Source organism: Melopsittacus undulatus, chromosome 5 (assembly GCF_012275295.1).
Source record: "Melopsittacus undulatus isolate bMelUnd1 chromosome 5, bMelUnd1.mat.Z, whole genome shotgun sequence".
Taxonomy (NCBI): domain Eukaryota; kingdom Metazoa; phylum Chordata; class Aves; order Psittaciformes; family Psittaculidae; genus Melopsittacus; species Melopsittacus undulatus.
In genome coordinates this window covers 6,043,696-6,066,779 of record NC_047531.1, presented here as the reverse complement: position 1 = coordinate 6,066,779, position 23,084 = coordinate 6,043,696, and the positions used below count along the sequence as shown (strand labels likewise).

Sequence of the window (23,084 nt, the reverse complement as noted above, 5' to 3'; positions counted from 1 at the left end):
CTCCCAACAGCTACTCCCTCGCCTGGCTTTCCCCCACCTGCCAATAAGCTCGCTTTTCAGAAGCGGCGGAGGAAGAAGCTCGTCGCTGATTGGTTGGAGCCGGGGGCGGCTGCGGGAGCCTGCCCTGAGGAGAGCGGCCGGGGCCATGGCGGCGGCGGCGGCCGGAGGCTGGGGGGGCGGCGGGCAGGGCCCGGGCAGCGGCCTCCTCAACCGGTTCGTGCAGCTACCGGGCAGGCCTCGCTTCACCGGTGAGTGGCAGCCCCCGACCTCTGGTGCTGGGGACGGGGGCTCCCCAATGCGCTGAGGGTGTGATACCGGCCCCGCGGCTCTGGGGTATGATGGGGGTTTGGGGTACTCCGTGGGTATGGGATGGGGGGCGGCTGAGGTGTTCCCGGCCCAATAGGTCTGGGATATGGGGATACAATGAGAATGGGGGCGATTATCCCCTTATAAAGGGGGGTAGGGTGCTGAAGGGGACCCACAGGTTCGGGGGTGGAAGGGGGTCACCCTGCGACCCTAAAGGGTGGTGGCTTTTCCCTCTCTAACTCAGCCGGCTCCATGTGGATGGTGATGCTCCATGTGCCCATGGATAAGGGAGGAGTGGGGACAGGGAACCTCACAGTCCCATTTGAGGTCAGCCCCATCACAGTCACCCTGAGATCCTGAATGGGATTGTATGAGCCTATGGTGACATTGCACCCCCAATCCCAGTATATCAGGTTTTTGGGGTGAAGGATCCCCTCCCTTGGAGGGGTGATGCTGGGATGGTGGGTCCAGGCAAGCGGAAAGCCATTGGATGAGACATCAGCCCAATCCTGTGGCTTAGGAAAGGTGGTTCATCCACCTCTCCACCTCCCTTTTAGCAGTGTTAGTATGCTGGGGGACTCTGGACCCCCAACCCCAAGAGCCCCAGATTATTAGGGGGAAGAGGTTGAGGTTACCCCATAATCACAGCACTGGAGAAATCATCCCCTTCCCAACAGCTTTGTGATATTGGAAGGGATGTGGGGCAGCCCATGGTTATGTGATGGGGTGATTATCCAGTTGGTTTGGGGTCCCCTCACTTATCTCCATAGCACCCCAGTCCTCAAGGACCACATATTGCTGGAGGGTGCCACCCAGCATGGGGTTACCCAGGCTCAAGGCATCATTTTCTGCCCTGGCCCCACCACTCAGATCCCTCACTGGGGAATATGAGGTCCCTCACTGCCTATAGGGTAGGAATGTCTGGAGCACCCACAGCAGCTGGGAAGGGGCTTTCAGACCAGGATCTGTGTTTCTACCCGTGTGGAACCTGTCTCAAGCTGGATCTGCAGCAAGGATGAGCAAATCCCTTCCAGCCTCCTGCAAGGCTGCTGTGAATGTGCTGAGTGGCTCCACACCTTCTATTTTTGGGCAGATTCTCAGACATGTTTCCTTCCTTCTGTGATAAAGGCCTTTTTTGGGAACACAGGATCTGATTATCTTCATGTTCCTGAATTTAATCATTGGCTGGAGTGGACTGGGAGCACATCCCCCTGGTACAGTTGTAATGATCCCACTTTTACCTCTGGATTATGTGCCAGTGTGGGATACTGCACACAGGGGCAGATGCTGCAGCCCTCATGACACACTGTCCCCATTCAGCTCAGCCTTAGCACTGAAGTCCAACCTGAGCAAACCCAAAGCTGATTGCCCAGCTTCCTGAAAACTCCCTGACGGTAAAACCCCATTTGAGCCAATTCTTGGAGTTTTCTCCCCATTTGACACCTGATAATGTACCATTTCTAGAGCTCCAGCAGCAGCAGCAGCCTTTATGTAACCATTGAGATAGGGAGAGAGGAATGGGGTTTTTACCCACCCCCAGCTCCATTTCCTGCAGCCAGGTTTGCTTTCCTACCTCCCAGTTCTCTTCCAGAGTTTCCAGGAGCATTCCTTCATTTCTCCCCCACCATCTAACACCCTAGACTCTTCCCGTAATGAGCACTATCACCTTTTAATCCCATTTTTATAAGAAATTTCTGTTGTGAAAGCATGGGAAGAACTTGCAGCACACTTTGGCATTGGGTGTATTTGCTACATTAATGTGTTTTCTACATCCCTCCCTGGAGAGTTCTTTTTGCTCCTGTGTGTCATTTGAAGTAGATCTGAACTACCTTTTGGTTAAACAGAAGAGTATGAACATTGATTTAGGTGTTGCTTCTGTCACATTCTCCTTTTCCACCTACTTGCAGAGCAGATTTTAGACCTTTGTCACCTTGTTCACTGTGGAGAATTTCATTTGCCTGGGGAAATGACCACAAAAAGGTGAGCAGGCAGCAAGTGGGAGCTGGTGCCAGAGTTGTGCTGCTCCATTTGCTTTCTCAAGAGGAGCATTTCTCTTGAGGGTTTCTCCAGAGGGACATTTCTCAAGCAGCATCTACAAACCATGACTTAACAGCTCAAAAATACCCCAACCAATCTGTGGTTTTGCTGCCTCATGATGGGTAAAGATTCTTTTATGCATCTAAAATCATACATTGGGGAAAGAAAAGGGAAGAGCAATTTTTAGGTGTTTGTAAGCTTTGGAAAGACCAAAAATGTCAACTATAGGTGGTGTATGGTTTGTTCTCCTCATCCCTGTCCACATTTAAACTGTTTCAGTGTTTTCACCAGACTCTTGGGGTTTAGAGAATAGAAATAACCTGGAGACCAAAATACATCTTTGCCTCTCCCATTTACGCAATAGCCTGGAGCTATCCCGATGTAGCAATCACAGTAAGAGGTTTTCTGTATAGAGAGGTTCAGGTTTTAAACCCCAAACATTCCAAGTCCCTGTGTCCTGGTTGGAAGCAAGCTGAAAGCCATTTGATTGAAGAGAAATGTCCATGTGATACCTTAATCTTACCTTAGAGAAACCTGGACAGGCTGGAAGGGTGGGCAAGCAAGAGCAGGATGAAGTTGAACATGACATCCCAAGGGTATCCTGGTATGGACTGGGATCTGTGTGTTGTGGGGAGCAGCCTTGCTAAGAGGGACCTGGGGGTCCTGATGGACAAAAGGTTGTGTGTGAATCAGCAGCAAAGGCAAATTGGGTCCTGGGCTGCATCCACAGGGACATTACTGGCAGAGAGGGATGGGCTCATCCTGGTCTATCCAGTGTTTGTCAGGCTGCCCCTGGGATTCTGTGTCCAGTTCTGGTCCATACAAGTCAAGAAAAGGGCAGACTGGAGAGGGTTCAGAGGACAGGTTGGGAAGAGAAGTAACTGAGAGCAGCCCTGAGGAGAAGGACTTAGGGGTGCCGATCCATGAGAAACTCCCCATGAGCTGGCTTCAGTGTGTACCTGAGCCCAGAATCCCGCCTTGTGCTGGGCTGCACTTACCAGAGCGTGAGCAGCAGCTCAGGGAGGGGATCCTGCCCCTCTGCTCTGCGAGACCTCACTTGCAGCCCTGTGTGCAGCGCTGGTGTCCTCAAGATAAGGACATGGAGCTGTTGGAGCAAATCCAGAGGAGGCCACAAGGATGATCGGGGCTGGAGCAGCTCCTGTATGGAGACAGGCTGAGAACATTGGGGCTGTTGAGCCTGGAGAAGAGAAGCTGCGTGGAGACCTCAGAGCAGCTTCCAGTGTCTGAAGGGGGCTACAAGGATGCTGGAGAGGGACTCTTTGTCAGGGACTGTAGTGACAGGATGGGACAGGGTGATGGGTTCAGACTGAAACAGGGGAAGTTCAGGTTGGAGATAAGGCAGAAGCTGTTCCCTGTGAGGGTGCTGAGGCGCTGGCACAGGGTGCCCAGAGAAGCTGTGGCTGCCCCATCCCTGGCAGTGTTCAAGGCCAGATTGGACACAGGGGCTTGGAGCAGCTGCTCCAGTGGAAGGGGTCCCTGCCTGTGGCAGGGGTTGGAGCTGGAGGAGCTTTAAGGTCTCTTCCAACCCAAACCTTTCCATGATTTTATAATATGGTCAAAGGTCTGGAGAACCTGCCCTGTGAGGAGAGGCTGAATGAGTCTACAGAAGAGAAGCCTCAAGTGGAACCTCATCATGATTTCCTAGCACTTAAAGGACGGCCACAAAGAAGATGGAGGATCTCTCTTCACATGGAGAAGGCAAGGAGCAATGGGTACATGTTCCACCAGGAAAGATTTCATCTCCATGTAAGAAAGACATTTTTTACAGTAGGAACAATCATTCACTGGAAGAACCTCTCCAGGGACATGGTTCCCATCACTGGAGGGTTTCAAGATGCAACTGCACAAGGTGCTAAGTAATCTCATCTTGATCTCCTTTCCCACAAGAGGTTAAAGCAGATGAATTTTCCAGGTCTCTTCTGACCTAGGCTGTTGTGTGGTTCTCATATTCCGGAATTCCGTTCTTTATTTTCCTTTTACATTTTCACAGACCACAACCAACCCAAACAACACTCAGTTTTAGGGGTGTGAAATCTGTAATATATCAATTTCTGTGGCAAGTGTTTCCTCTTTTGCTCTGGTTTCTCAATAAGGACAGTTCACTCATAAGAACTTATTTTATTCTCTGCACTGGCTGTTCTCTCATGTTACAATCCCATTCCTGTTTTGCTAACCATGAGAAATACAGCTGGATGCTTATAGAAATGTTTGAAGTATGTGATTGCTACAAAGAGGTTTGAAACCAGAAGCCCCCATGATGAAGATGAAGAGTCAGGATGAAGAAGTAGACCAGCTCTCGATGTTGATCCGAACCTTAAACCTCTCACAGCTGGATGTGAGAATGAACATTCTCCTTGATACACAGCTTTAGTGACTTCACATATTTGAAAGGCTCTTGGCCAGCAGCCTGAGGGTTGTGTTTGGCATCTTTGGCTGGATCCTTTGACTGCCCTTGGCGCTGGGCAGAATCATCACTCAGGCATTGAGGACCTAGGCTCAGCTGCTTTCTCTGTTGGGTGTTTTGGAAGGGAGATGCATGATCTGGGGAGGCTGAACACAGCTGGAGGAACAAACAGGTTTTAAACCTTCTCCTTGGTATTACATTTACATCTTCCTTATCCAAACGTTTATAAAGTACTCTGATTACATGAGCTGGTATGAGAAAGATGAAGCTTTGAAGACTGGAGTCAAAGTCAATATTGACTTGTCATGTTCTCTGTCCTGTGAGCTAGCAGCACTTTGGCTTGACCCAGATGTCCTTCAGGAGCCTTGCAGAAAGCATAAATAGAACGGGAGATATTGAAACCTGTTCTTCCAGATGTTGAAAATACAGGTAGGAGGGAAAATACACTGGTACCATCTTTAGAGAGCTTTAAGAGGCAGAGAAGAGGATGCACACATACTGTTCACCACTGGTTTGTTACTTTAGGAACCAAAAGCCACTTTTGTTAGCTTTGAGTCTGTAATTATTATGAAAGCAGAAAGAGGCAAAACACTGAGGCCGAAGCATCTTGCTGTACAAGTCAGAACATAAGAGACCTGCCCAAAATGAGTACCCTGAATGAAGAACAACCTAGGAATCACAGTGAGAACTTGGCAACCATCACCCTTTCACTCTCTGTGTTGGATATAAGTGATCCTGGCTGGATCATTTGGATATATTTGGTTCTTGTGGGTGTACGTGATCAGAACCAGCTTATTTAACTATTTTGTAAAATCAAACCACCTTCTCCAAGATCTCACAGTGGGTTTTGTTGCATTAACTGCTTGATCCTTTACGTTACTGATGACCTTCCTATGGATACTGTGATTAAAATAGGTTGGGAAGAAAGGGAGCTTATAAAAAGCAGTGTTGGGGTTGCTGTTGGGGAAGTGTTTGAGGCTACACCTGGATATCTCTAGGTTATGCTCCAGGAATAAATAAACCCGTGCTTTGTTCTACATGGTCTGAAGAAGAAGGAAAGAAGGGCTTGATTTAAAACACTTTAGCATAGTCTTTAAATCTGAATTTGAGGCACACATGAAATGGATTCCGTGAGACCCCACTTGCAGCCCTGTGTGCAGTTCTGGTGTCCCCGGCATCAGAAGGACATGGAGCTGTTGGAGCAAGTCCAGAGGAGGCCACGAGGATGATCAGGGACTGGAGCACCTCTTGTATGAAGATAGGCTGAGAAAGTTGGGGCTGTTCAGCCTGGAGAAGAGAAGGCTGCGTGGAGACCTCATAGCAGCTTCCAGTGTCTGAAGGGGGCTACAAGGATGCTGGGGAGGGACTCTTCATTAGGGACTGTAGTGATAGGACAAAGGGTAACGGGTTAAAACTGAAACGGGAAGTTTAGATTATATTTAAGGAAGAAGTACTTTACTGTAAGGGTAGTGAGGCATCGGAATGGGTTGCCCAGAGAAGCTGTGGCTGCCCCATCCCTGGCAGTGTTCAAGGTTGGACACAAGGGCTTGGAGCAGCTGCTCCAGTGGAAGGTGTCCTTGCCCGTGGCAGGGGTTGGAACTAGATGATCTTAAGGTCCTTTCCAACCCTAACTATTCTGATTCTATAACTTCAGATGACCTGCTGATGCCAAGGAATCTTTGTGCTGTTTTGTTTTGTTACTTCTGGCTATTTATAGATTTCTGTTGCTGTCAAGGTCCCAGAGTTGGAATTTAATAAACTTTGAAGCTTGTGTGAGTCAGAATAGGAGCAGTATTTATGAACCAGCAGGTGCAGTTCAGCTTCATCCTCCCCTTAAAGAGGGACATTTTGACACCATTGGTGTCTTGTTGGACACCATTCAGGACCGTTCCACTTTCTCCTCCAAACTAAAGGGTTTCTTTACATTTTCTTAATGAACATCTTTGTTTTCTCCTTCATCTCACCACAGACCTATTTGGATTCAAAGTCTTTGGAGAGATAAGAAACAGATGTCTCTTGCATTGGTTGCTGTGCTGGATCACATCAGGAACAGATACTCATGTCACCTGTTTGCTTACAATGCTTTCTAATGATACCTCTTGCAGGAAAGGTGTTCCACTAGGAATCCACTTTAACAAAGTCAGTTTGGGACATCCCATCAGCTCCCTCTGAAGTCACCCCATGAGTCACCTAAAAAGGATGTTAACAGCTCAGTGTATAGTTAGCAAGCAGGTTTCTATAGGATAGCTTCATCCTGAATTAGGTCCTGCCTTAGTTATGTCCCTGTTGTGATATTTCAGCTTCATTCTGTTTGTGGAGCTTCTTATTCTCTGCAAGTTTTATCGTTCCCGTTTTGGCCCTCAGGACCAAGGAAAAGGAGTCTCCTTGTGAATTCACCTTCCCATCCTTCCTTCCTGCTTTGCTCTGGAGTCTTGAACTGGGAAAACAAAGTGCTTTCCAGATTATGTCCATCCACTTGAAAACCATTTTCTGTAACTGGCTTCATGACCTCTTTCACACAGGTCTGTCTTGACACTGTGCTGCTGCTTTCCATGTCTGGCACCAGGGAACTGCTTGCATAGGTGACTCAGAAGATGTACTAGAGAACTTTTTTCCCTGTTTAATGAGTAGATAAGTCATCTTCTCTGGGCCTCTGCAAGTGGGAGGATCTAATCCAGCGAGATGAAGGGGTCAGTGAAGCATGAAGCTTAAATCCAGCAAGCTGTAGGGAAGTCAGTCCTTCATGTGGAGCATGGGTTGAACAAACAAAGCTTGAATAGAGCAGAGAATGTGTTATTCTTGAGCAGGGCAAAATGAAATTGGTTGTGTTTGTTTGCACAGGGGCTCTGGTTGGCATTTCCAGTTCTCCTTTCCCTGGGAGTCACCACCATGTAGCAGGCACAGCAGGAGGAAACATTTTGGCTGCTGCCATCCCCAGTTTGATGCTCAATGCTGAGACAGTGGATTTCCCCTGAGCTGTGAATTCATGGTCAGGGACAGGCCAGGATCTGTAGCTTCTGACAAGGTTACTGAGTGAGTGGTTAATGGATTTTGTTCCTGTACTGCACAGAATTCTTGGATTTGATGGGAATGGACAGGAGCTAGCAGCAGATGTGGTTTGCAGCAGGAATGCTGCAGGGGAAGGATGGGCCTTCCAGACTATCTCAGTTAGGTACTTGGAATTACCTGGTTGACAGCAGCTCCAGCTTCTGATGCCCTTTCTATGTCTTCAAAATATCTTCCAAACAGCAACTTTTAAAGGCAAGAGATGTGTTTGCAGGTAAATGGAAAGAGGTGAAACCAGTTGGGATGTCTGTGGGCTTAATGTACCTGTCTTGCTATCTCAAGGACCTGCATGCATCAAACATTGATCCCTTTCTGTTGGAACTTCACTGTTCTGGGGCTTAATGGCAAAGTCCCTCTTTGATTCTGGGCAGTGAATGGCAGGGAAGGTCTCCTTGGTTTTGTTCTTTAATCTATTTTCTTTTAATTATGCCTCTTCCTTTTCAGTCTGTTGGCACTATATAGGACTCAGCCTTATTTATGTTGGACACTGCTAAGGTTAGGCTGGACGAGGTGTGGGACATCTAGTCTAGACTCTGCTTTTGCCAAGAAAGGCTGGACCAGATGATCCTTGAGGTCTTTTCCAACCTGGGATTCCTTGAGTGAATGATTCTTCTCTTCCATCTGGAAAATTCTCATGGCAGGGGTTATAACTAGAAGGAAATAGGGTCTATAGTTGCTGTGACATTTGAACTCCTCATTCCCTGTCACCTTTTAAATTCAGTGAGTGACTGAATTGAATCCTCGCTCCCCTGCAAAACATGTACATCAGTGCTCCTAATCCTTGCTGGAATTAAGCTCCTGTTCCAGTTCTTCCAAGTCTTCTCTTTGGAGACCTTCAAGGCAAACATAGAAGAAGAAACAAGGAGGAGGAGCTGCCTGTGGCCAAGCATAGACACGTGAGATCCTTTATAGGCTGCAGAGAGGCACGAGTGCTTCTCAAACACAGTTTTGTTTGCAGATCCTCAGCATCAGATGAATTCTCCTCTGGAAGCAGCTCCAATTTCAAGAGTCTGAAGGATCACCTTGACTGTAAATACCTTTATTGTCAATGTATTCACTTCAAACTGAATCCATCTCTTTGGATAGCTTCAGAGTTTCAAATAAAGAGGTTCCAAAGGGATGGATGTTTCTCTTTCCAGTTGTGAATCACCTCTAAAGCACGTAATGTTTGTTTAACAGTTTAGGCCAGTAGCTTCCTGGCTGCCACTATGAATACATGTAACACCCACCCTTTCTGTGCTGCAGAGTTCATGCCACACCATGTGTCTGATGACACTGCTCTGTCTCAGTAGCCAGGCCAAAGACTATAGATTATTTCACTAATTCCTTAACTTTCTTCCCCTCTCAGCCAGTGCTGATTTTCTAAAGTGGGAATTGCTGCAAGATGCAATTGCTACTGGAAACAACCCAAATCTGTCAAAACAGGCACAAGGAGTTTGTCTGAACCCTGCAGAGCAGCTGAATTCTGGACAAGAGCTGAGGCTTAAAGCACCAAATGGGGAACATGAAGCAGCAAAGCTGTTTGTGCTGAGTTAAAATTTATTACTGAGTCTGGACAAAGCATTTATTTCACCTTTGCTGTAGGAAAGATTCTTGATGCCTTGTTCATTGTTGTCTGATCTGTTGCTGAGAATTGTAACAGCCTCTAAGAAGCAAACCTGGCTCCTACTTCGGTGTTTCTCTGAGTCATGTTCCATCCTAGAAGTGTGTAAAACAGCTGTGGGAGCAATTGGGTGGTGAAGATCTCTGGTTTGTTTGGGTGAGGAGTCTTCAGTGAACTTCTTTTGAGGGTTCAGGGCCAAGGTGGATGGGGCTTGGAGCAGCTGCTCCAGTGGAAGGTGTCCCTGCCCATGGCAGGGGTTGGAACTGGAGGAGCTTTAAGGTCCCTTCTAACACAAACCAGCCTGGGATATGATTTTGGGGGTTTTCTCTTTACTGTCAACTGAACCAGAGCAGGTCGTGAGGTGCCACAAGCAGAGGATGTGCTTGAGGGAGTGATGGTTACACACTGAAGTTGTACATCTCTGGGGACTGTTATATATCCTCCTCAAGATGAAGCTTAGAGTTACTCTCACCATAACACTCGTATTGCATAGAAAACATCGTTTCTGAAACCTCCCTGTTTCCTACACGTGTCTCAAACCAACTTCTTTGTTCAGGACCTGATCATTTTCTGTTCCTTTCATCTTTTACATTCCTTATGTGGACCTGTATCTTGTAGGAAACCATCCACATCTGGCACTGTGCTTGACTCTTGCGCATCGAACCCAAGCAAGCTTGGAATTGCTTTTTGATCAATTGCTGTTCTCCAACAAGAATATTGCTCTGTAGGTTCTCCTGGACTGAATCAGTCTTCTATTGTCTGTTCCTGTTGAGTCCTGAGCCTGTCCTCCCTGCTTTTATTCCCATTGGTGTATAGTAAAGAGGGTGGGCAGCCCTTTTGGGAAGGGCTGTGTCTGCCTGTAATGAAGCATCTGTAGGATCTTGGATGGGTTCCCTCTGTGCATCCTCCCAGTGAAAGTGCCTTTGTCTATGAGCAGATTTTCATCATGGAATGGTTTGGGTTAGAAGGGGCCTTAAAGCCCATCCAGTCCCAACCCCTGCCACGGGCAGGGACCCCTTCCACTGGAGCAGCTGCTCCAAGCCCCTGTGTCCAACCTGGCCTTGAGCACTGCCAGGGATGGGGCAGCCACAGCTTCTCTGGGCACCCTGTGCCAGCGCCTCAGCACCCTCACAGGGAACAGCTTCTGCCTAAGAGCTCAGCTCAGTCTCCCCTCTCTTGGGCAGGTTCAAGCCATTCCCCTTGGCCTGTCCCTACAGGCCCTTGTCCCAAGCCCCTCTCCAGCTTTCCTGCAGCCCCTTTAGGCACTGGAGCTGCTCTGGGGTCTCCCCTTCAGGAGCCTTCTCTTGTCCAGGCTGCCCCAGCCCAGCTCTCTCAGCCTGGCTCCAGAGCAGAGCTGCTCCAGCCCTTGCAGCATCTCCATGGCCTCCTCTGCACTCACTCCAACAGCTCCACGTCCCTCTTGGGCTGTTGTCCCAGATACTTGCTGTATCAGACCTGTGTTGCTTAATGTTTAGGTAGCCGAGGGGTGTCCAAGGTGAAAGAGCCTTCTTGAGATACAAGATGCCAGGAGCAAAAGAGGAGAAACAAGAGCAGGTTTGTGTAGGAGGGCAGAGCAGATCATTACTTTTCTTCTTTATTCCCATCTGACAGCTCAAATATAAACATTTTGGAACTGTTTCCTAAGTGAAATCTGCCACAGAGAGTGACAGAAGGGGGAATTTGTAAAATAGCTCAGAAATCGGTCTCATGGAAGGATTGACACATGGAAGGATTGTTGTGCATCACCCTGCAGGCAGGTCTCTAGGCCGATGTGATCCAGGGGCTGGAGACATGAATGAGATGGTGACATAGAATCACAGAATGGCTTGGGTTGGAAAGGACCTTAAGATCATCCAGTTCCAACCCCCTGCCATGGGCAGGGATGCCTCACACTAGACCATGTCACCCAAGGCTCTGCTTGGAGAAGTGGATCTGTCACTACAGAGCTGTGTCCTCCTGGCTGCAGATGTGCTTCTCTGTGGCTAAACACCAGACACTCTTGTTGGAGGACCACCAGAGAGCTGGAATTGCTCAATTCTGGAGCCAGGCTGAGAGATCTGGGCTGGTTCCACCTGGAGAAGAGAAGACTCCTTAAGGGGAGACCTTAGAGCAGCTCCAATGCCTAAAAGAGCCACCAGCGGGTGTATTCCTGACCCTCACATGCAAGCTCAGCTCCTCTGCTGTCCATTCACTGAAGCTCTTTTAACTTCTTGTTTTGTTGTAGGCCACAGATCTCCACCAGCAAGAAGTGGCCATCGTTGTGTGGCAGATAATGCCAACTTGTATGTATTTGGAGGCTACAACCCTGACTACGAGGAGTCTGGAGGGCCAGAGAATGAGGACTACCCCCTCTTCAGGGAACTCTGGCGGTACAACTTTGCTACAGACACCTGGCACCAGATGAGCACTGAAGGCTACATGCCCAGGGAACTGGCCTCCATGTCACGTACGTATGGAAACTCAATTCCTGTGCACCCTCTCCTGAAGCTATTTTAGTCAATGTCCCTTGTGGAATGTGAAACTGGGCAAGAACTGGGCAATCTGGATCCTGTTTCCAGCTGTAGGCCCTGAGTTTGGGTTGCTTTTGTGATTTTTCTTTCCCCCTTTGCTCAGGTTAAGGCAAAGAGTTTCAAATGCAAGAGGTTGTCCTCAGGTATTTAATAGTTGCATTGCACCTGCACGACCAGCAGGTTGATGCTCAGTGCACTCAGACATCCCAGAGCATCCCAGAATAGATCTCTTTGTTCACTGCCCATTTTTAAAAGTAGGCCTTTGGTTTCCATGGTTTTAGGTTGCATTCTTTCTCCTTTAGGGCATTTCAAAGCCATAAATGCAGAGTGTGAATTGTAGGGTACTGAACAATATTGAACTCTGTTGTCTCCAGAGCAGTCTTGCTCTGTTTCACTGCATCTCACAGCAACAACTCTCACTGCTCTGTGTCTTCCCCTAGTTGTGCTTCATGGCAACAACCTGCTGGTGTTTGGGGGTACTGGAATCCCCTTTGGGGAGAGCAATGGCAACGACGTCCACGTCTGCAATGTCAAGTACAAAAGATGGGCTCTGCTCAGCTGCCGAGGAAAGAAACCAAATCGAATCTATGGGCAGGTATGAAGGACAGAGCCTTGTGAGGCACTTTGTGCCTGTGTACACTGGGCTGTGTGCCATGGAGCACAGAGCTCTCTTCTCCTCGAGTTGTTCTCTGTGTATGTAAGTGTAAGTAGAGGCAGGTTCACTCATAAATAGAGCAGTCTTGGTTCTTTAGGTTTTCAGAGGAATAGTTTTCTTGTAGTTAGAAAAGCCAGAATTTGTTCACTACCTGCCAGATGCAGTTGAATGCAAAAGTATGCCTGATTTAAGGAACGGTTCTAGAGTTCTAGGTAGGTTCTAGAGTTGCTCTGCAGCCTCCTTAAAGCCTTTAAAACTCAAATTATAAATGAAAACAGTGGCTAGTAGATCTTCTTTGTAATAGAATAACAACATTGAGGACTTTCCATAATATCCTGGGTAAACACGATGTACAAAACAACAGATTGACTCTCACAGGAGGCTGCCACCTTTTGCTGTGCTTTCCAATAATACTCCCAATGTACTTGTGGTGCAGACATTTATAACCCATCTAATGTCTCCTTCAGATGCGTGCCAGATGGTTGGATAAAGAAAGCAGCATTCCTTTTTCTCAGTTCAGCTCGAGCTGGCGTTGGGCAAACAGGTAGTTGGGAGCAGAATGTTTCTGCTTCCACCTTGGACTGCACCAGGGAATGGTGCCTTCACAGTTTCAGTAGGGTAATAGTCCTGTGTGCTTTCCAATTGCACACTCTCTCTTTTGTTGAGTCTGAATGGCCCACTATGGGGTTTCCCCTGTTATCTTTAATGCCACTGGCTATCTGATAGCTGGTTTATAAGAATCTCTGTAACAGTATCTGTATAAGGTCAGCATGGAAGAGGTTTAGGGTTAACTGTGCTTTGGGTTTAGCTCCTGAGAGCCCCTACTGCACCAATCTGCCCTGTGTGATGCCTAAAGCTCAGCAGCTCCACTTCTAGGTCTTCATCTTGTGATCATGGAGTTACTTTCCACTCCTGCAAACACCTCCTGCCCCCCATCTATTGTATATCATCATTGGTTGCCCTTCATGTTGCTCACTTTGTGAACTGTAGGTAGAGCTTTTCAGGCAGTGGCTTGCTTTGGAAGGACAGGAACCCTCTCTCAGACACAGGTTGTCATGTGTCCCTTTTAACTGGTTTCTCTCTGTTACCTGCCAGGCTATGGCCATCATCAATGGTTGTCTCTATGTGTTTGGAGGAACAACTGGTTATATTTACAGCACTGACCTCCATAAGCTCGACCTCAACACTAGAGAGTGGATCCAGCTGAAACCAAACAACATGTCCTGTGACATGCCAGAGGAGAGGTGAGAAGCTGGGCAGTCTCAAAGAGCTTTTTCACTGGGGACTCACCACCTTTACTGGGAGTGAGAAGCTGAGAACACACAGGCAGAGTGCTCTCAGAGCAGTGGTTTTGGCTGTGAACCTGGCACAGCCAGTGCTCCTACAGTCTGGTGTGCAAAGGGTCTGTGAAGCCTTTGCCAGGGTGCTGATTTGGGCTTTGTGGTGCCAGAACAGAGCTGGGGACCTGGAGCAGCTGGTGAGTGCTGAGGAAGAGAAGAGGTTCCAGTTGCTCCTTGTCCTTTGTCCTGTTCTGTACCAAGGTGTGGAGGAAGGAGGGCAGGGAGATCAATCCATGACCATCTTAGGTTGAAATATTGATGGTTATGGTGCTCCATAAATCATTGTACTTGAGTTCTGTGGTGCTCTGCTCTCAGAAGATGCCTTCAAGCTTGAGAGGTGCAGCTTAGATTGCTCATGAAAGCTGCCATGTCTTCTGAATGCTCTCAGCCTGAGGAACTGATGAAGCATGGCCTCTTGGGCTGTCTGCTTAAACCACTACAATGTAATGGTGTTTTCCAGAAGGCTTTTGTTGTTGCACTGATTGCTTGTGCTGCAAAGTCCTTTTTTATACTTCCAGGTACAGACATGAAATAGCCCACGATGGTCAACGGATTTATATCCTGGGAGGTGGAACTTCCTGGACAGCTTATTCCTTAGATAAGGTAATCAGCTTCATTTTGCGCATCTGTTACCAGAGATTCTCCTTTTAAAACACTTAGGACATCTTTCTAATGTTGTACTTGTGCCAAAACAGGAAAGTGCAAATACCTAAAGGTGGGCCTACAGGAAACCTGGAGAGGGGCTTGGGACAAGGGCCTGTAGGGACAGGCCAAGGGGAATGGCTTGAACCTGCCAGAACAGGGGAGACTGAGCTGAGCTCTTAGGCAGAAGCTGTTCCCTGTGAGGGTGCTGAGGCGCTGGCACAGGGTGCCCAGAGAAGCTGTGGCTGCCCCATCCCTGGCAGTGTTCAAGGCCAGGTTGGGCACAGGGGCTCGGAGCAGCTGCTCCAGTGGAAGGGGTCCCTGCCTGTGGCAGGGGGTTGGAACTTTAAGGTCCCTTCAACCCAAATCATCCCATGATTCTAAGATGAAGGAATTGCTTGATGTTAAGTTCATATATTGATACAGTGACTCTTTTCTTCTCTTCTCCCTTAATTATAAGCTTTAATTTCCTTTCTTGTGGTACACATTTCTTTCCAATACAACTTGGGGAGGGAAGAGCGAAATCATCTTGAGCACCAAAATGATAAATGAGAACACTTCAGATAGTGCTCTGCTTCCAAATAAGGTGAAACTGCAGCAGTGAAATGACTTTTTATCTCTCCATTTTCTGCATTTCTTTTCTCCTTACGTGCAGTATGAACATGAACATGAGCATATCTAAACACTTCTGAGAACTGGAGGGCGTGGATTTAAGGGCTTCAGGTTTTTAGAAGCACTGTTCTTTTTCTTCAGCTGAAGGGCTCAAATAGCAAAGCCTGAGATGAAAACTTTAGTAAGCTGCTGTTCTTTGAAGGTGATTTTATACCTGCTTAGTCACTGGCTGAGATTAGCTATTTTTGGTTTTACACTTAACGAGAAAGAGGTGGTATTTATAGTGGCTTCCTGGGTCAGAGCCTGAAACTGCGTCATCGGCGTGATGGGAGGGCCAGGAGGAACTAATGGCTCCTCTTCATCTCTTCAGATCCATGCCTACAACATTGAAACCAACACCTGGGAGGAAATTGCCACAAAACCTCACGAGAAAGTTGGTGAGTCTGGAATTTCTGCCTGGAATTTCCCTTAGAGAGTGGCCAAGATGCTTGAAGATGCAGTTTTTTGGCAGTCTGAAAGCCTTCTTCATAACCATGTTGTACAGCATGTGACAACACTGGCTTCAAGGTCCTGCTTGTTAAGAGCTGAAACCCATCTGAAGCATATTTAGCAGCCTGGCTTCTCTCCCTCCCTGGCTGGGAAGGATGACAGTGGCTGGCTCTCCTCCCAGAAGATACACATCACCTCTGCTCCCTCTGAGGGACCACATGCTGGCCTGGGTAGCAGTAAGGGTTTCCCTGGAACCTTGGCTGCTGCTTTCACCAAGCCAGAGCTGAGAGCTGGACTCTGTGGGGGGTGAGATTCCAGCACGTTTCTTCCTTCCCTGGAGAGCAAGTAGGAGTCAAACCTGGAACAGCAGTTGCTGAATTAGAGATGTTATACCTGGAATTGTAGGAAGAAGCCCCTTATAAAGGAGGCAAGTGCCTCCTATCCATGGTTATGTGTTGAAATATAATCACCAGTTTGCCCAAGCACTTTAAAGCAACTATAATTGACTTTTCTCTTCATTCTCCTCAGGCTTCCCAGCAGCCAGAAGATGCCATAGCTGTGTTCAGATCAAAAATGGTAAGATCTACCTCGAGTACTGGTGTATCTTATACAACCTAGCAATGAGAACCTCATCCTTCTAGCCTGCGAGCTTCTGGCCTTCCGCACGCATTTGAGACTACTGCAGGGCACATGTGTCTTTTCTGGAAGAGGATTTCTTTCTCATAAACAGGCCTTAAGCTGCCCAGTTGGCACCACTCTGCTTCCCAGGAAAGTGCTGGAGTCACCATCCCTGCAAGTGTTCACACACTGTGGAGATGAGGCCCTCAGTGCCAGGGGTTAGTGGTGGCCTTGGCAGGGCTGGGGAATGCTTGGACTGGATGAGTTTAAAGGGCTTTTCCAACCTGGCTGATCCCTTCATTCTTTGAGGGATTTTGCTGCTGTAGGTGAATTCTGCCCTGAACAGTCATTTCCTGGAATTCTGCAGTATTTTATGCAACATCTAAAGCTCATGTGGCCACCTCAGTGTAAAATAGCATGTTTTAGGCACATGTGTCCATGGTGCTTTACAACTTACTGGTTACAAGCTCCTGAACAAGAATGAATGATGCTACTTCTACAGCTTGAGGGCTGTATAGTCTTTACAGAAAGACAAAGTGAGGCCATGTCCTGGAAGCCAAGTTCTGAGGTGAGGTTGTTCAGGGATGATCTTAAGGTCCTTTCCAACCCTAACTATTCTATGATTCTATGATTTTATATGATCAATGTCAGAAGATAGAGAAGGCTCCAGGGAGACCTTAAAGCAGCTCCAGTGCCTAAAGGAGCTACAGGAAACCTGGAGAGGGGCTTTGGACAAGGGCCTGTAGGGACAGGCCAAGGGGAATGGCTTGAACCTGCCCAAGAGAGGGGAGACTGAGCTGAGCTCTTAGGCAGAAGCTGTTCCCTGTGAGGGTGCTGAGGCGCTGGCACAGGGTGCCCAGAGAAGCTGTGGCTGCCCCATCCCTGGCAGTGTTCAAGGCCAGGTTGGACACAGGGGCTTGGAGCAGCTGCTCCAGTGGAAGGGGTCCCTGCCTGTGGCAGGGGTTGGAACTGGAGGAGTTTTAAGGTCATTTCCAATCCAAATCAGGCTGGGATTCTGTGAGTGGCTCCTGTGCTGACCAATTTGGGAGGTTCTAAGATCTTCTGTTGAGGTGAAGCAATTGTTGATCCTAAAACTCCTCTGGAAGGGTGATCAGTGACTCAAGTCCCAGCATGTTCTGCAGTTACTGCACCAAGGATGGCTGGGTCTGTAAGCACTTTGGCTTTCCTCTCCTACAGATGTGTTTGTTTGTGGAGGCTACAATGGAGAAGCAATTCTGGGAGACGTTTGGAAGTTGAATCTACAGACTTTCCAGTGGGTCAAGCTGCCAGCTGCCATGCCAGAGCCAGTGTATTTTCACTGTGCTGCTGTCACACCAGTAAGTGACTCATTTGTTTCCTACGAATCTGAAGTTCAAACTATTCATCCACCCACTCTGACGTTTGTGTGGGCTGCAGATAGAGCTGAAGCAGGGTTACTAAGGAGGTGACCTCCACTGTAGGAGCTAAAGGCTGATGTGTGAGGTCACTGCATTGACTGTTTTTACTCCTGCTGCTGTTTGAAGAGCTGGAACACGCAGTATGTTCTGCTCTCTAAAAGCAGTGATGCATTTTAGCTTTTAAACTGGATCAGCTCTGAGGACTAATTCTATGTATGAGCAGCAGTTCCTGTTTGTAGAAGGAAAAAGGACAAATAGTGCCCTAAGTAAATGGGTTTTGCTTACTGAGAACAGCCTGAGGTGAAGGATTACAGGTGAGTAGCTCTCTTTGAAAGACACTGCTAACAAAATATAGGTTAGTATAGGAAGTATTTATATATATAACAAAGTATAGGAAGGTACTACCAGAGCAGTTTGTGTTAACCAGAAGCTTAGACACCTGTGATTGATAGGCTGCAGGCAGCAAGAAAGACATCTAGCTGTGATTTCAGCTCATCCATTACCTTAGGGCCAATGGGTGAGGGCAGAAATCGGGTTCTTTGGTTGTAAGTGCAGGTTTCACCTCATTTGGAGATAGCTATAAATGCAACTTCTTGGGAAACTGGTCTGATCAAGGTGTTTCCCAAGCAGGGAACTGTAGGTCGGTGCCTGAACACAGCAGGAATGCCCTTTGTTTTCCTGTATGTTAAAGAAATGCCACTCATTAAATGGGTTAGCAACTGAGCTTCTTCTATTTCTCATGTCACTCCTGTGCTGAGGGGGCAGAGGGAATGTAATTTAAGAGAGTACATTCTTTTTAGCTGAAACCCATACTGGTTCCATACTAACTTACTAATGCTTTGCCCAACTCTTAAAATGTATTTTTTGGGGTAGAATTCACCTAAAATACAGAGCAGAGCGCTCGAAATAGCAGATCCATGCTTTGGGATGAGCTCTTCAGCACTGATTCCTCCCTTTGGCTATGAGAGGAGGACAACTGGCTCAGGCACTGACACGTCTATGTGCACACAGAGGTGTATGAGTTGAATCTCACTCTGTGATTTAACCAGCTGGGAATCTGGAGAGCTAAATCCTGCTTTTCCTACCTGTGTTTCTCCTCAGCACCTTCTGTGCCCTGTGTAACTCCCTCTTTTCCCACCTAGGCTGGCTGCATGTACGTTCATGGAGGGGTGGTCAACATCCATGAGAACAAACGAACTGGCTCTCTGTTTAAAATGTGGCTGGTGGTGCCCAGCCTGCTGGAACTGTCCTGGGAGAAGCTCCTGGAGTACTTCCCTCACTTAGCAGTCCTCTCCAGATCTCAGCTGTTGCACCTTGGACTGACACAGGGACTTGTTGAGCGACTAAAATAAGACCAGCTCATGCTTCCGTCCAAGACATACTACGTTCCAGAAGCCCCCTTCCCACCTCCCCTTATTTATGGATACCATGGATGGTCTTGCTAAGAACATGGAGGAACCTGCTCAGCGCCTTACTCAGCAACTACATCGATGCCTTCGTAGAGATTGTTACTTTCAGTTGTTGAAAAGCCACTTTTTATTTATGGATCTCTAAATTACACCATTAATCCAAAAAACTGTTCTCTGGTAACTGTTTCCTAACAGCCAGCCATTAATCTGGTGTCAGCACATGCTTGCAACTAAACTGGGGAGGGCGGGAGCTTTGGGAATGTCCAAGCCCATGCTTACATGTGATGCATTCAACTCTTTATTTCCACAGGCTGTATCTAACAGAGGATGCTCAGTGCCGAGCAGCAGCCACCCTCTTCTTTTACTTTGCAGAACACTGATCTCCCACCCAGCTGAGTTCTCGAAACCCAAGAGCTCCTGCTTTTGAAGGCTTTGCATGTGTTCCATGGGCATGTTCCCATCTCCTGGAGCTTCAGAAGACGGCTGGAACGTCGCATGGGGCAGCGAGTGAAGCTTTGCCTGTGCAGCTTTTCCAGTGCAGTGACTTGAACCATCCCCTGTCTGTGTGTTCCTCACCTTTTCATGTGGAAATGTTTGCTTGGAAGACTGCTTAAAAGTTGCCACTTCCTGGACTATTGTGTAGTTTACTCAGGGTGCTGAGGGGCGGGAAAGGTTTGTGCTGAAGCTGTTTTAACTCTTACTCTCTCCTTGCAATAGCAGAAACTCACCCTGGAGCGATCAGAGCTCGCTTTTAACCTGCAGTACATCAGCCCCAATGCCTGGGCATGAGCTTTGTGTTTTCCTTCCTCCCAGTTGGCCTTTTCTACTCGGTTTCATGTTCCCCTGGGGTGGGGATGCTATTGCTGTGTGTGGTTTTAACCAAGCTTCCTGAGTGGCTTCCTGGCTCCTTGGGAGCTCACGGACTGCTCATCCCAGGAAACACAGCATCAAAAGATGGGGAGAGGGAACATCTCTCCCTCTTGCTGTGAGCAGTGGTTATGGCCACACAGGCAGGAGGCTGGCCCCTGTGTTGCTGTGCTCCATATACAGTGATGTTGGCTCTGGAGACCACACTAAGGGGCTGTTGGAGCACCTCCACTTGGCTGGCATCACGTTTGTGCAAAGTCCTTTTCAGTTGAAGACCATTTTTAAGTGCCTTTTCTTTTAAATCAGCTTTTCCAAGTCCCTTCCCCTTCCTCCCATCAGAGACAAAGGGGTCTCTTGTGGGGTTAGTTTCTTTTGAAGAGATTACATTTAAATAAACCATAGCATTGGCTTTCTGTTGTTAATTTCAACAGCACTGCCTCATCACTCCCTGCTACCCCCCTTAGGGAGCACCCAGCTGACTGTTAGGGGTAAAGTTCTCCTACTGATTCACCCCAATATTAAGCTTTCCCTGTTCTTGGGCATAGTTTTCCCCGCATTATAGCCTCACTTGCTGCTTTTTCCCCTCCAAATCCCAAGAAAACAAAGGTTGGACATACCCCTGAAGCATTGGCTGGTGCTTTGCCCCACACAAACTGGTGGCAGCAGCTTGCAGCTCTGGTTTATGTCCCATTTGGTGTACCTTTGCAGCTCAAAGGGCAGAGCTGGGAACCTCAGCTGTGCCACATGGCTTTGACAGTCCCGTCTGCCTTTAGGCTAGTTTCTGGCTCAGAACCTGTGCTCCTGGAGAGAATCATCACCCTATTTCAACCCCTTCCAAGCCCCCTGACTGCTTGCTGCAGCTCAGCAGTGAGCCCAGCCCGTGCAGGCAGATGGGGAATGGGATACCTGCTCTCCTGCCCCTGGCTTCGGATGTCATCTTCTGTAGGACCACATTGGGCCAATGGATCCTTTCTCCATCTTCTGAGCTCAGTGACTCTCCTTGCAGAAGCTGAATGTCTGCATTTCAGCTTTGCCTCCTGGCCTCCAGTTTTACTGGGACCTTTGTACTGCAACAACCCAATCATACACGTGCTGATTCTTCCCTTACCCTAAAGGGCATCTCCCATCAGCACCAAGGCAGTATTAAAGCCATCCAAGCCTGGGTCTCTGAGCAAGTATGTCCTTGAGCTCTTGTGTCCTCCTTGCTTTGGCAGGGCCATGGGGGCAGTAGCTTTCCCCCAGATGTGAACACAGGGAAGGCCACATCTGGCCTCAGCATGGTTCTGTAGTGACACCTATAACACTGTCACTTAATCTTAGCTTCAAACCCTGACATGGGATGTGTTCAGCCACTCAGGGAGGATGATACAACCCTTGACATCCCTCTGACACACCAAGGTACTGCTGGGTCACCCAAACTCAAGGTGCATCTCATGGCTGGACCACTGTAAGTGCAAGCCCAGAGCCCATCTCTCCCATCCCAGTCACCTGTATGATAGGTACAAGACCTCAGGGGCTGTTCCTTCCTAAAACTGCCTTGGTTTAAGCACTGCAAAGCACCCAGCTCCCTTCTAAGGGTTCGAGTTCCTGCCGCTCCACTCACTGTTGAGCTTGAGGGATACATGGCTCCAGTGTTTCTTGCTCCATCTCCTGTTTGTCTTCACCTGCATCCCAGGTGATACCCAGGTGCTAGTTCCTTTTAAAGGCAAGTTAATTCCCTCTCTGCAATTCCATGTGAAAGCAAAACAGCAGTTACTGCCTCTGCCAGGGCAGAGCCATGATTTCCCTAAGGGAGAGGAACAAGGATTCAACATCTGCAGCAACTCATAGAGGGAGAAGAGCTCACATCCAGAAAGCTGCTGGGGATGGGACAGGACACACCAAGAGAGAGAAATCAACCTTAGAACAGGGGTTTGCCTTCACCCACCTTATCCCTGCCACCAGCCTCAAGCAGAGCAGCTTGTGGTGATGTGAGTCCTCTTCAGGCCATCCTTGCAGCCAACCAGCAGGTACTGCTGAGCTGGGCCTGCTTCCATAGACACAAGGACTGGCTCTAAGAGACCCCCAAAGCATCCCTCAGCCCTGGGTAGATGCTTTCAGCTTGGCCTCAGCTGGAGAATCTGCTCAGTGCCATCATCTGCCTGCTCATTCCACACCTTTTCCATCTCCTATTGCTGTTGAGCCATCAGCCAACTTCGCATACTCACCCAGGAACATTCCCAACCATCTGGATTGTCCATACTGATGCTCTGCCAGCAAAAGAGCTTGATAAAGCAGCACCATTGATTGCTATCGAGCTGCTGCCCACATCTCTGGGCTGTTCCATGTCTAGTCCTGTCTTACTGTTGACTATGGGATGTTTTGGAGTCCAGTGTTCACTGGAGGCTCTGAGCAGTGGTCCCCTTCCTGGTTTTTATGCCAACATCAAGCTGGGGAGGGAGAAGGGGCACAGGAACCTGTGTTCATGTATTGTCAGTGTCCTGCTTTGGGGTTGGTTTGGGTGTTTGTTAAAGCTCTGACAATAAACCAGTCCAAGGCACCTTCTTTGTCACCTCACCCACTGGTGTTTCCCTTCCCAGGGGGAGATGAGCTGGGCCCTGGTCACACCTTGTACCATGCAAACAGCACCAAGGGAATCCCTGACCCTTCCCAGGAGCCGGTAAGAGGCCTCTGAGCAAGGATGACCCTGGACAAGGCTGGAAACAAGAGCTGGAGCCCAAAGCCACCCCACTGCTGGCCCTGTCCCCATAGCATTAACAGGAGAGAGTGAGTGCTTCCTGCTCTGCTCCCAGGGATGCTGGCTCCAACTGAGCCATTGCTGCTGCCCAGTGCCCACTACATCATTGAGGCACCAAGTGGCCACCAACCCAAGACCATCCCTAACCTGGGTTGTAGGGACCTGGACAAGTGACCAAGGGCTCATGTAAGAAGAAACAAACTTGTTCCTGATTTATACAAAACTGCTTTAGTGACAAAAGAGCTGAAAACCACTTTTTGGTGCATTTCTAGTGCCATCAAGAAGCCCCATGTGGTCCCCAGACCTCAGTCCCTTCCAGGCTTCAGATCACCAACTGCATGGAAGACCAAGAGGCTCTTCTCAGAAACCTT

At 48.3% G+C, this 23,084-nt stretch overlaps 1 protein-coding gene across 1 annotated transcript; it reads left to right on the top strand.

The window, feature by feature from the left end:
• Nucleotides 1-119: 119 nt before the first annotated feature.
• Nucleotides 120-20,375, top strand: KLHDC10 (kelch domain containing 10). The gene is made up of 9 exons (XM_034062992.1): nucleotides 120-248; nucleotides 11,662-11,883; nucleotides 12,388-12,542; nucleotides 13,698-13,846; nucleotides 14,461-14,545; nucleotides 15,567-15,633; nucleotides 16,214-16,261; nucleotides 17,501-17,640; nucleotides 18,843-20,375. The coding sequence occupies exons 1-9, from the start codon at nucleotides 146-148 to the stop codon at nucleotides 19,050-19,052; spliced, it is 1,179 nt and encodes a 392-aa protein (XP_033918883.1). The 5' UTR covers nucleotides 120-145; the 3' UTR covers nucleotides 19,053-20,375.
• Nucleotides 20,376-23,084: the final 2,709 nt, after the last annotated feature.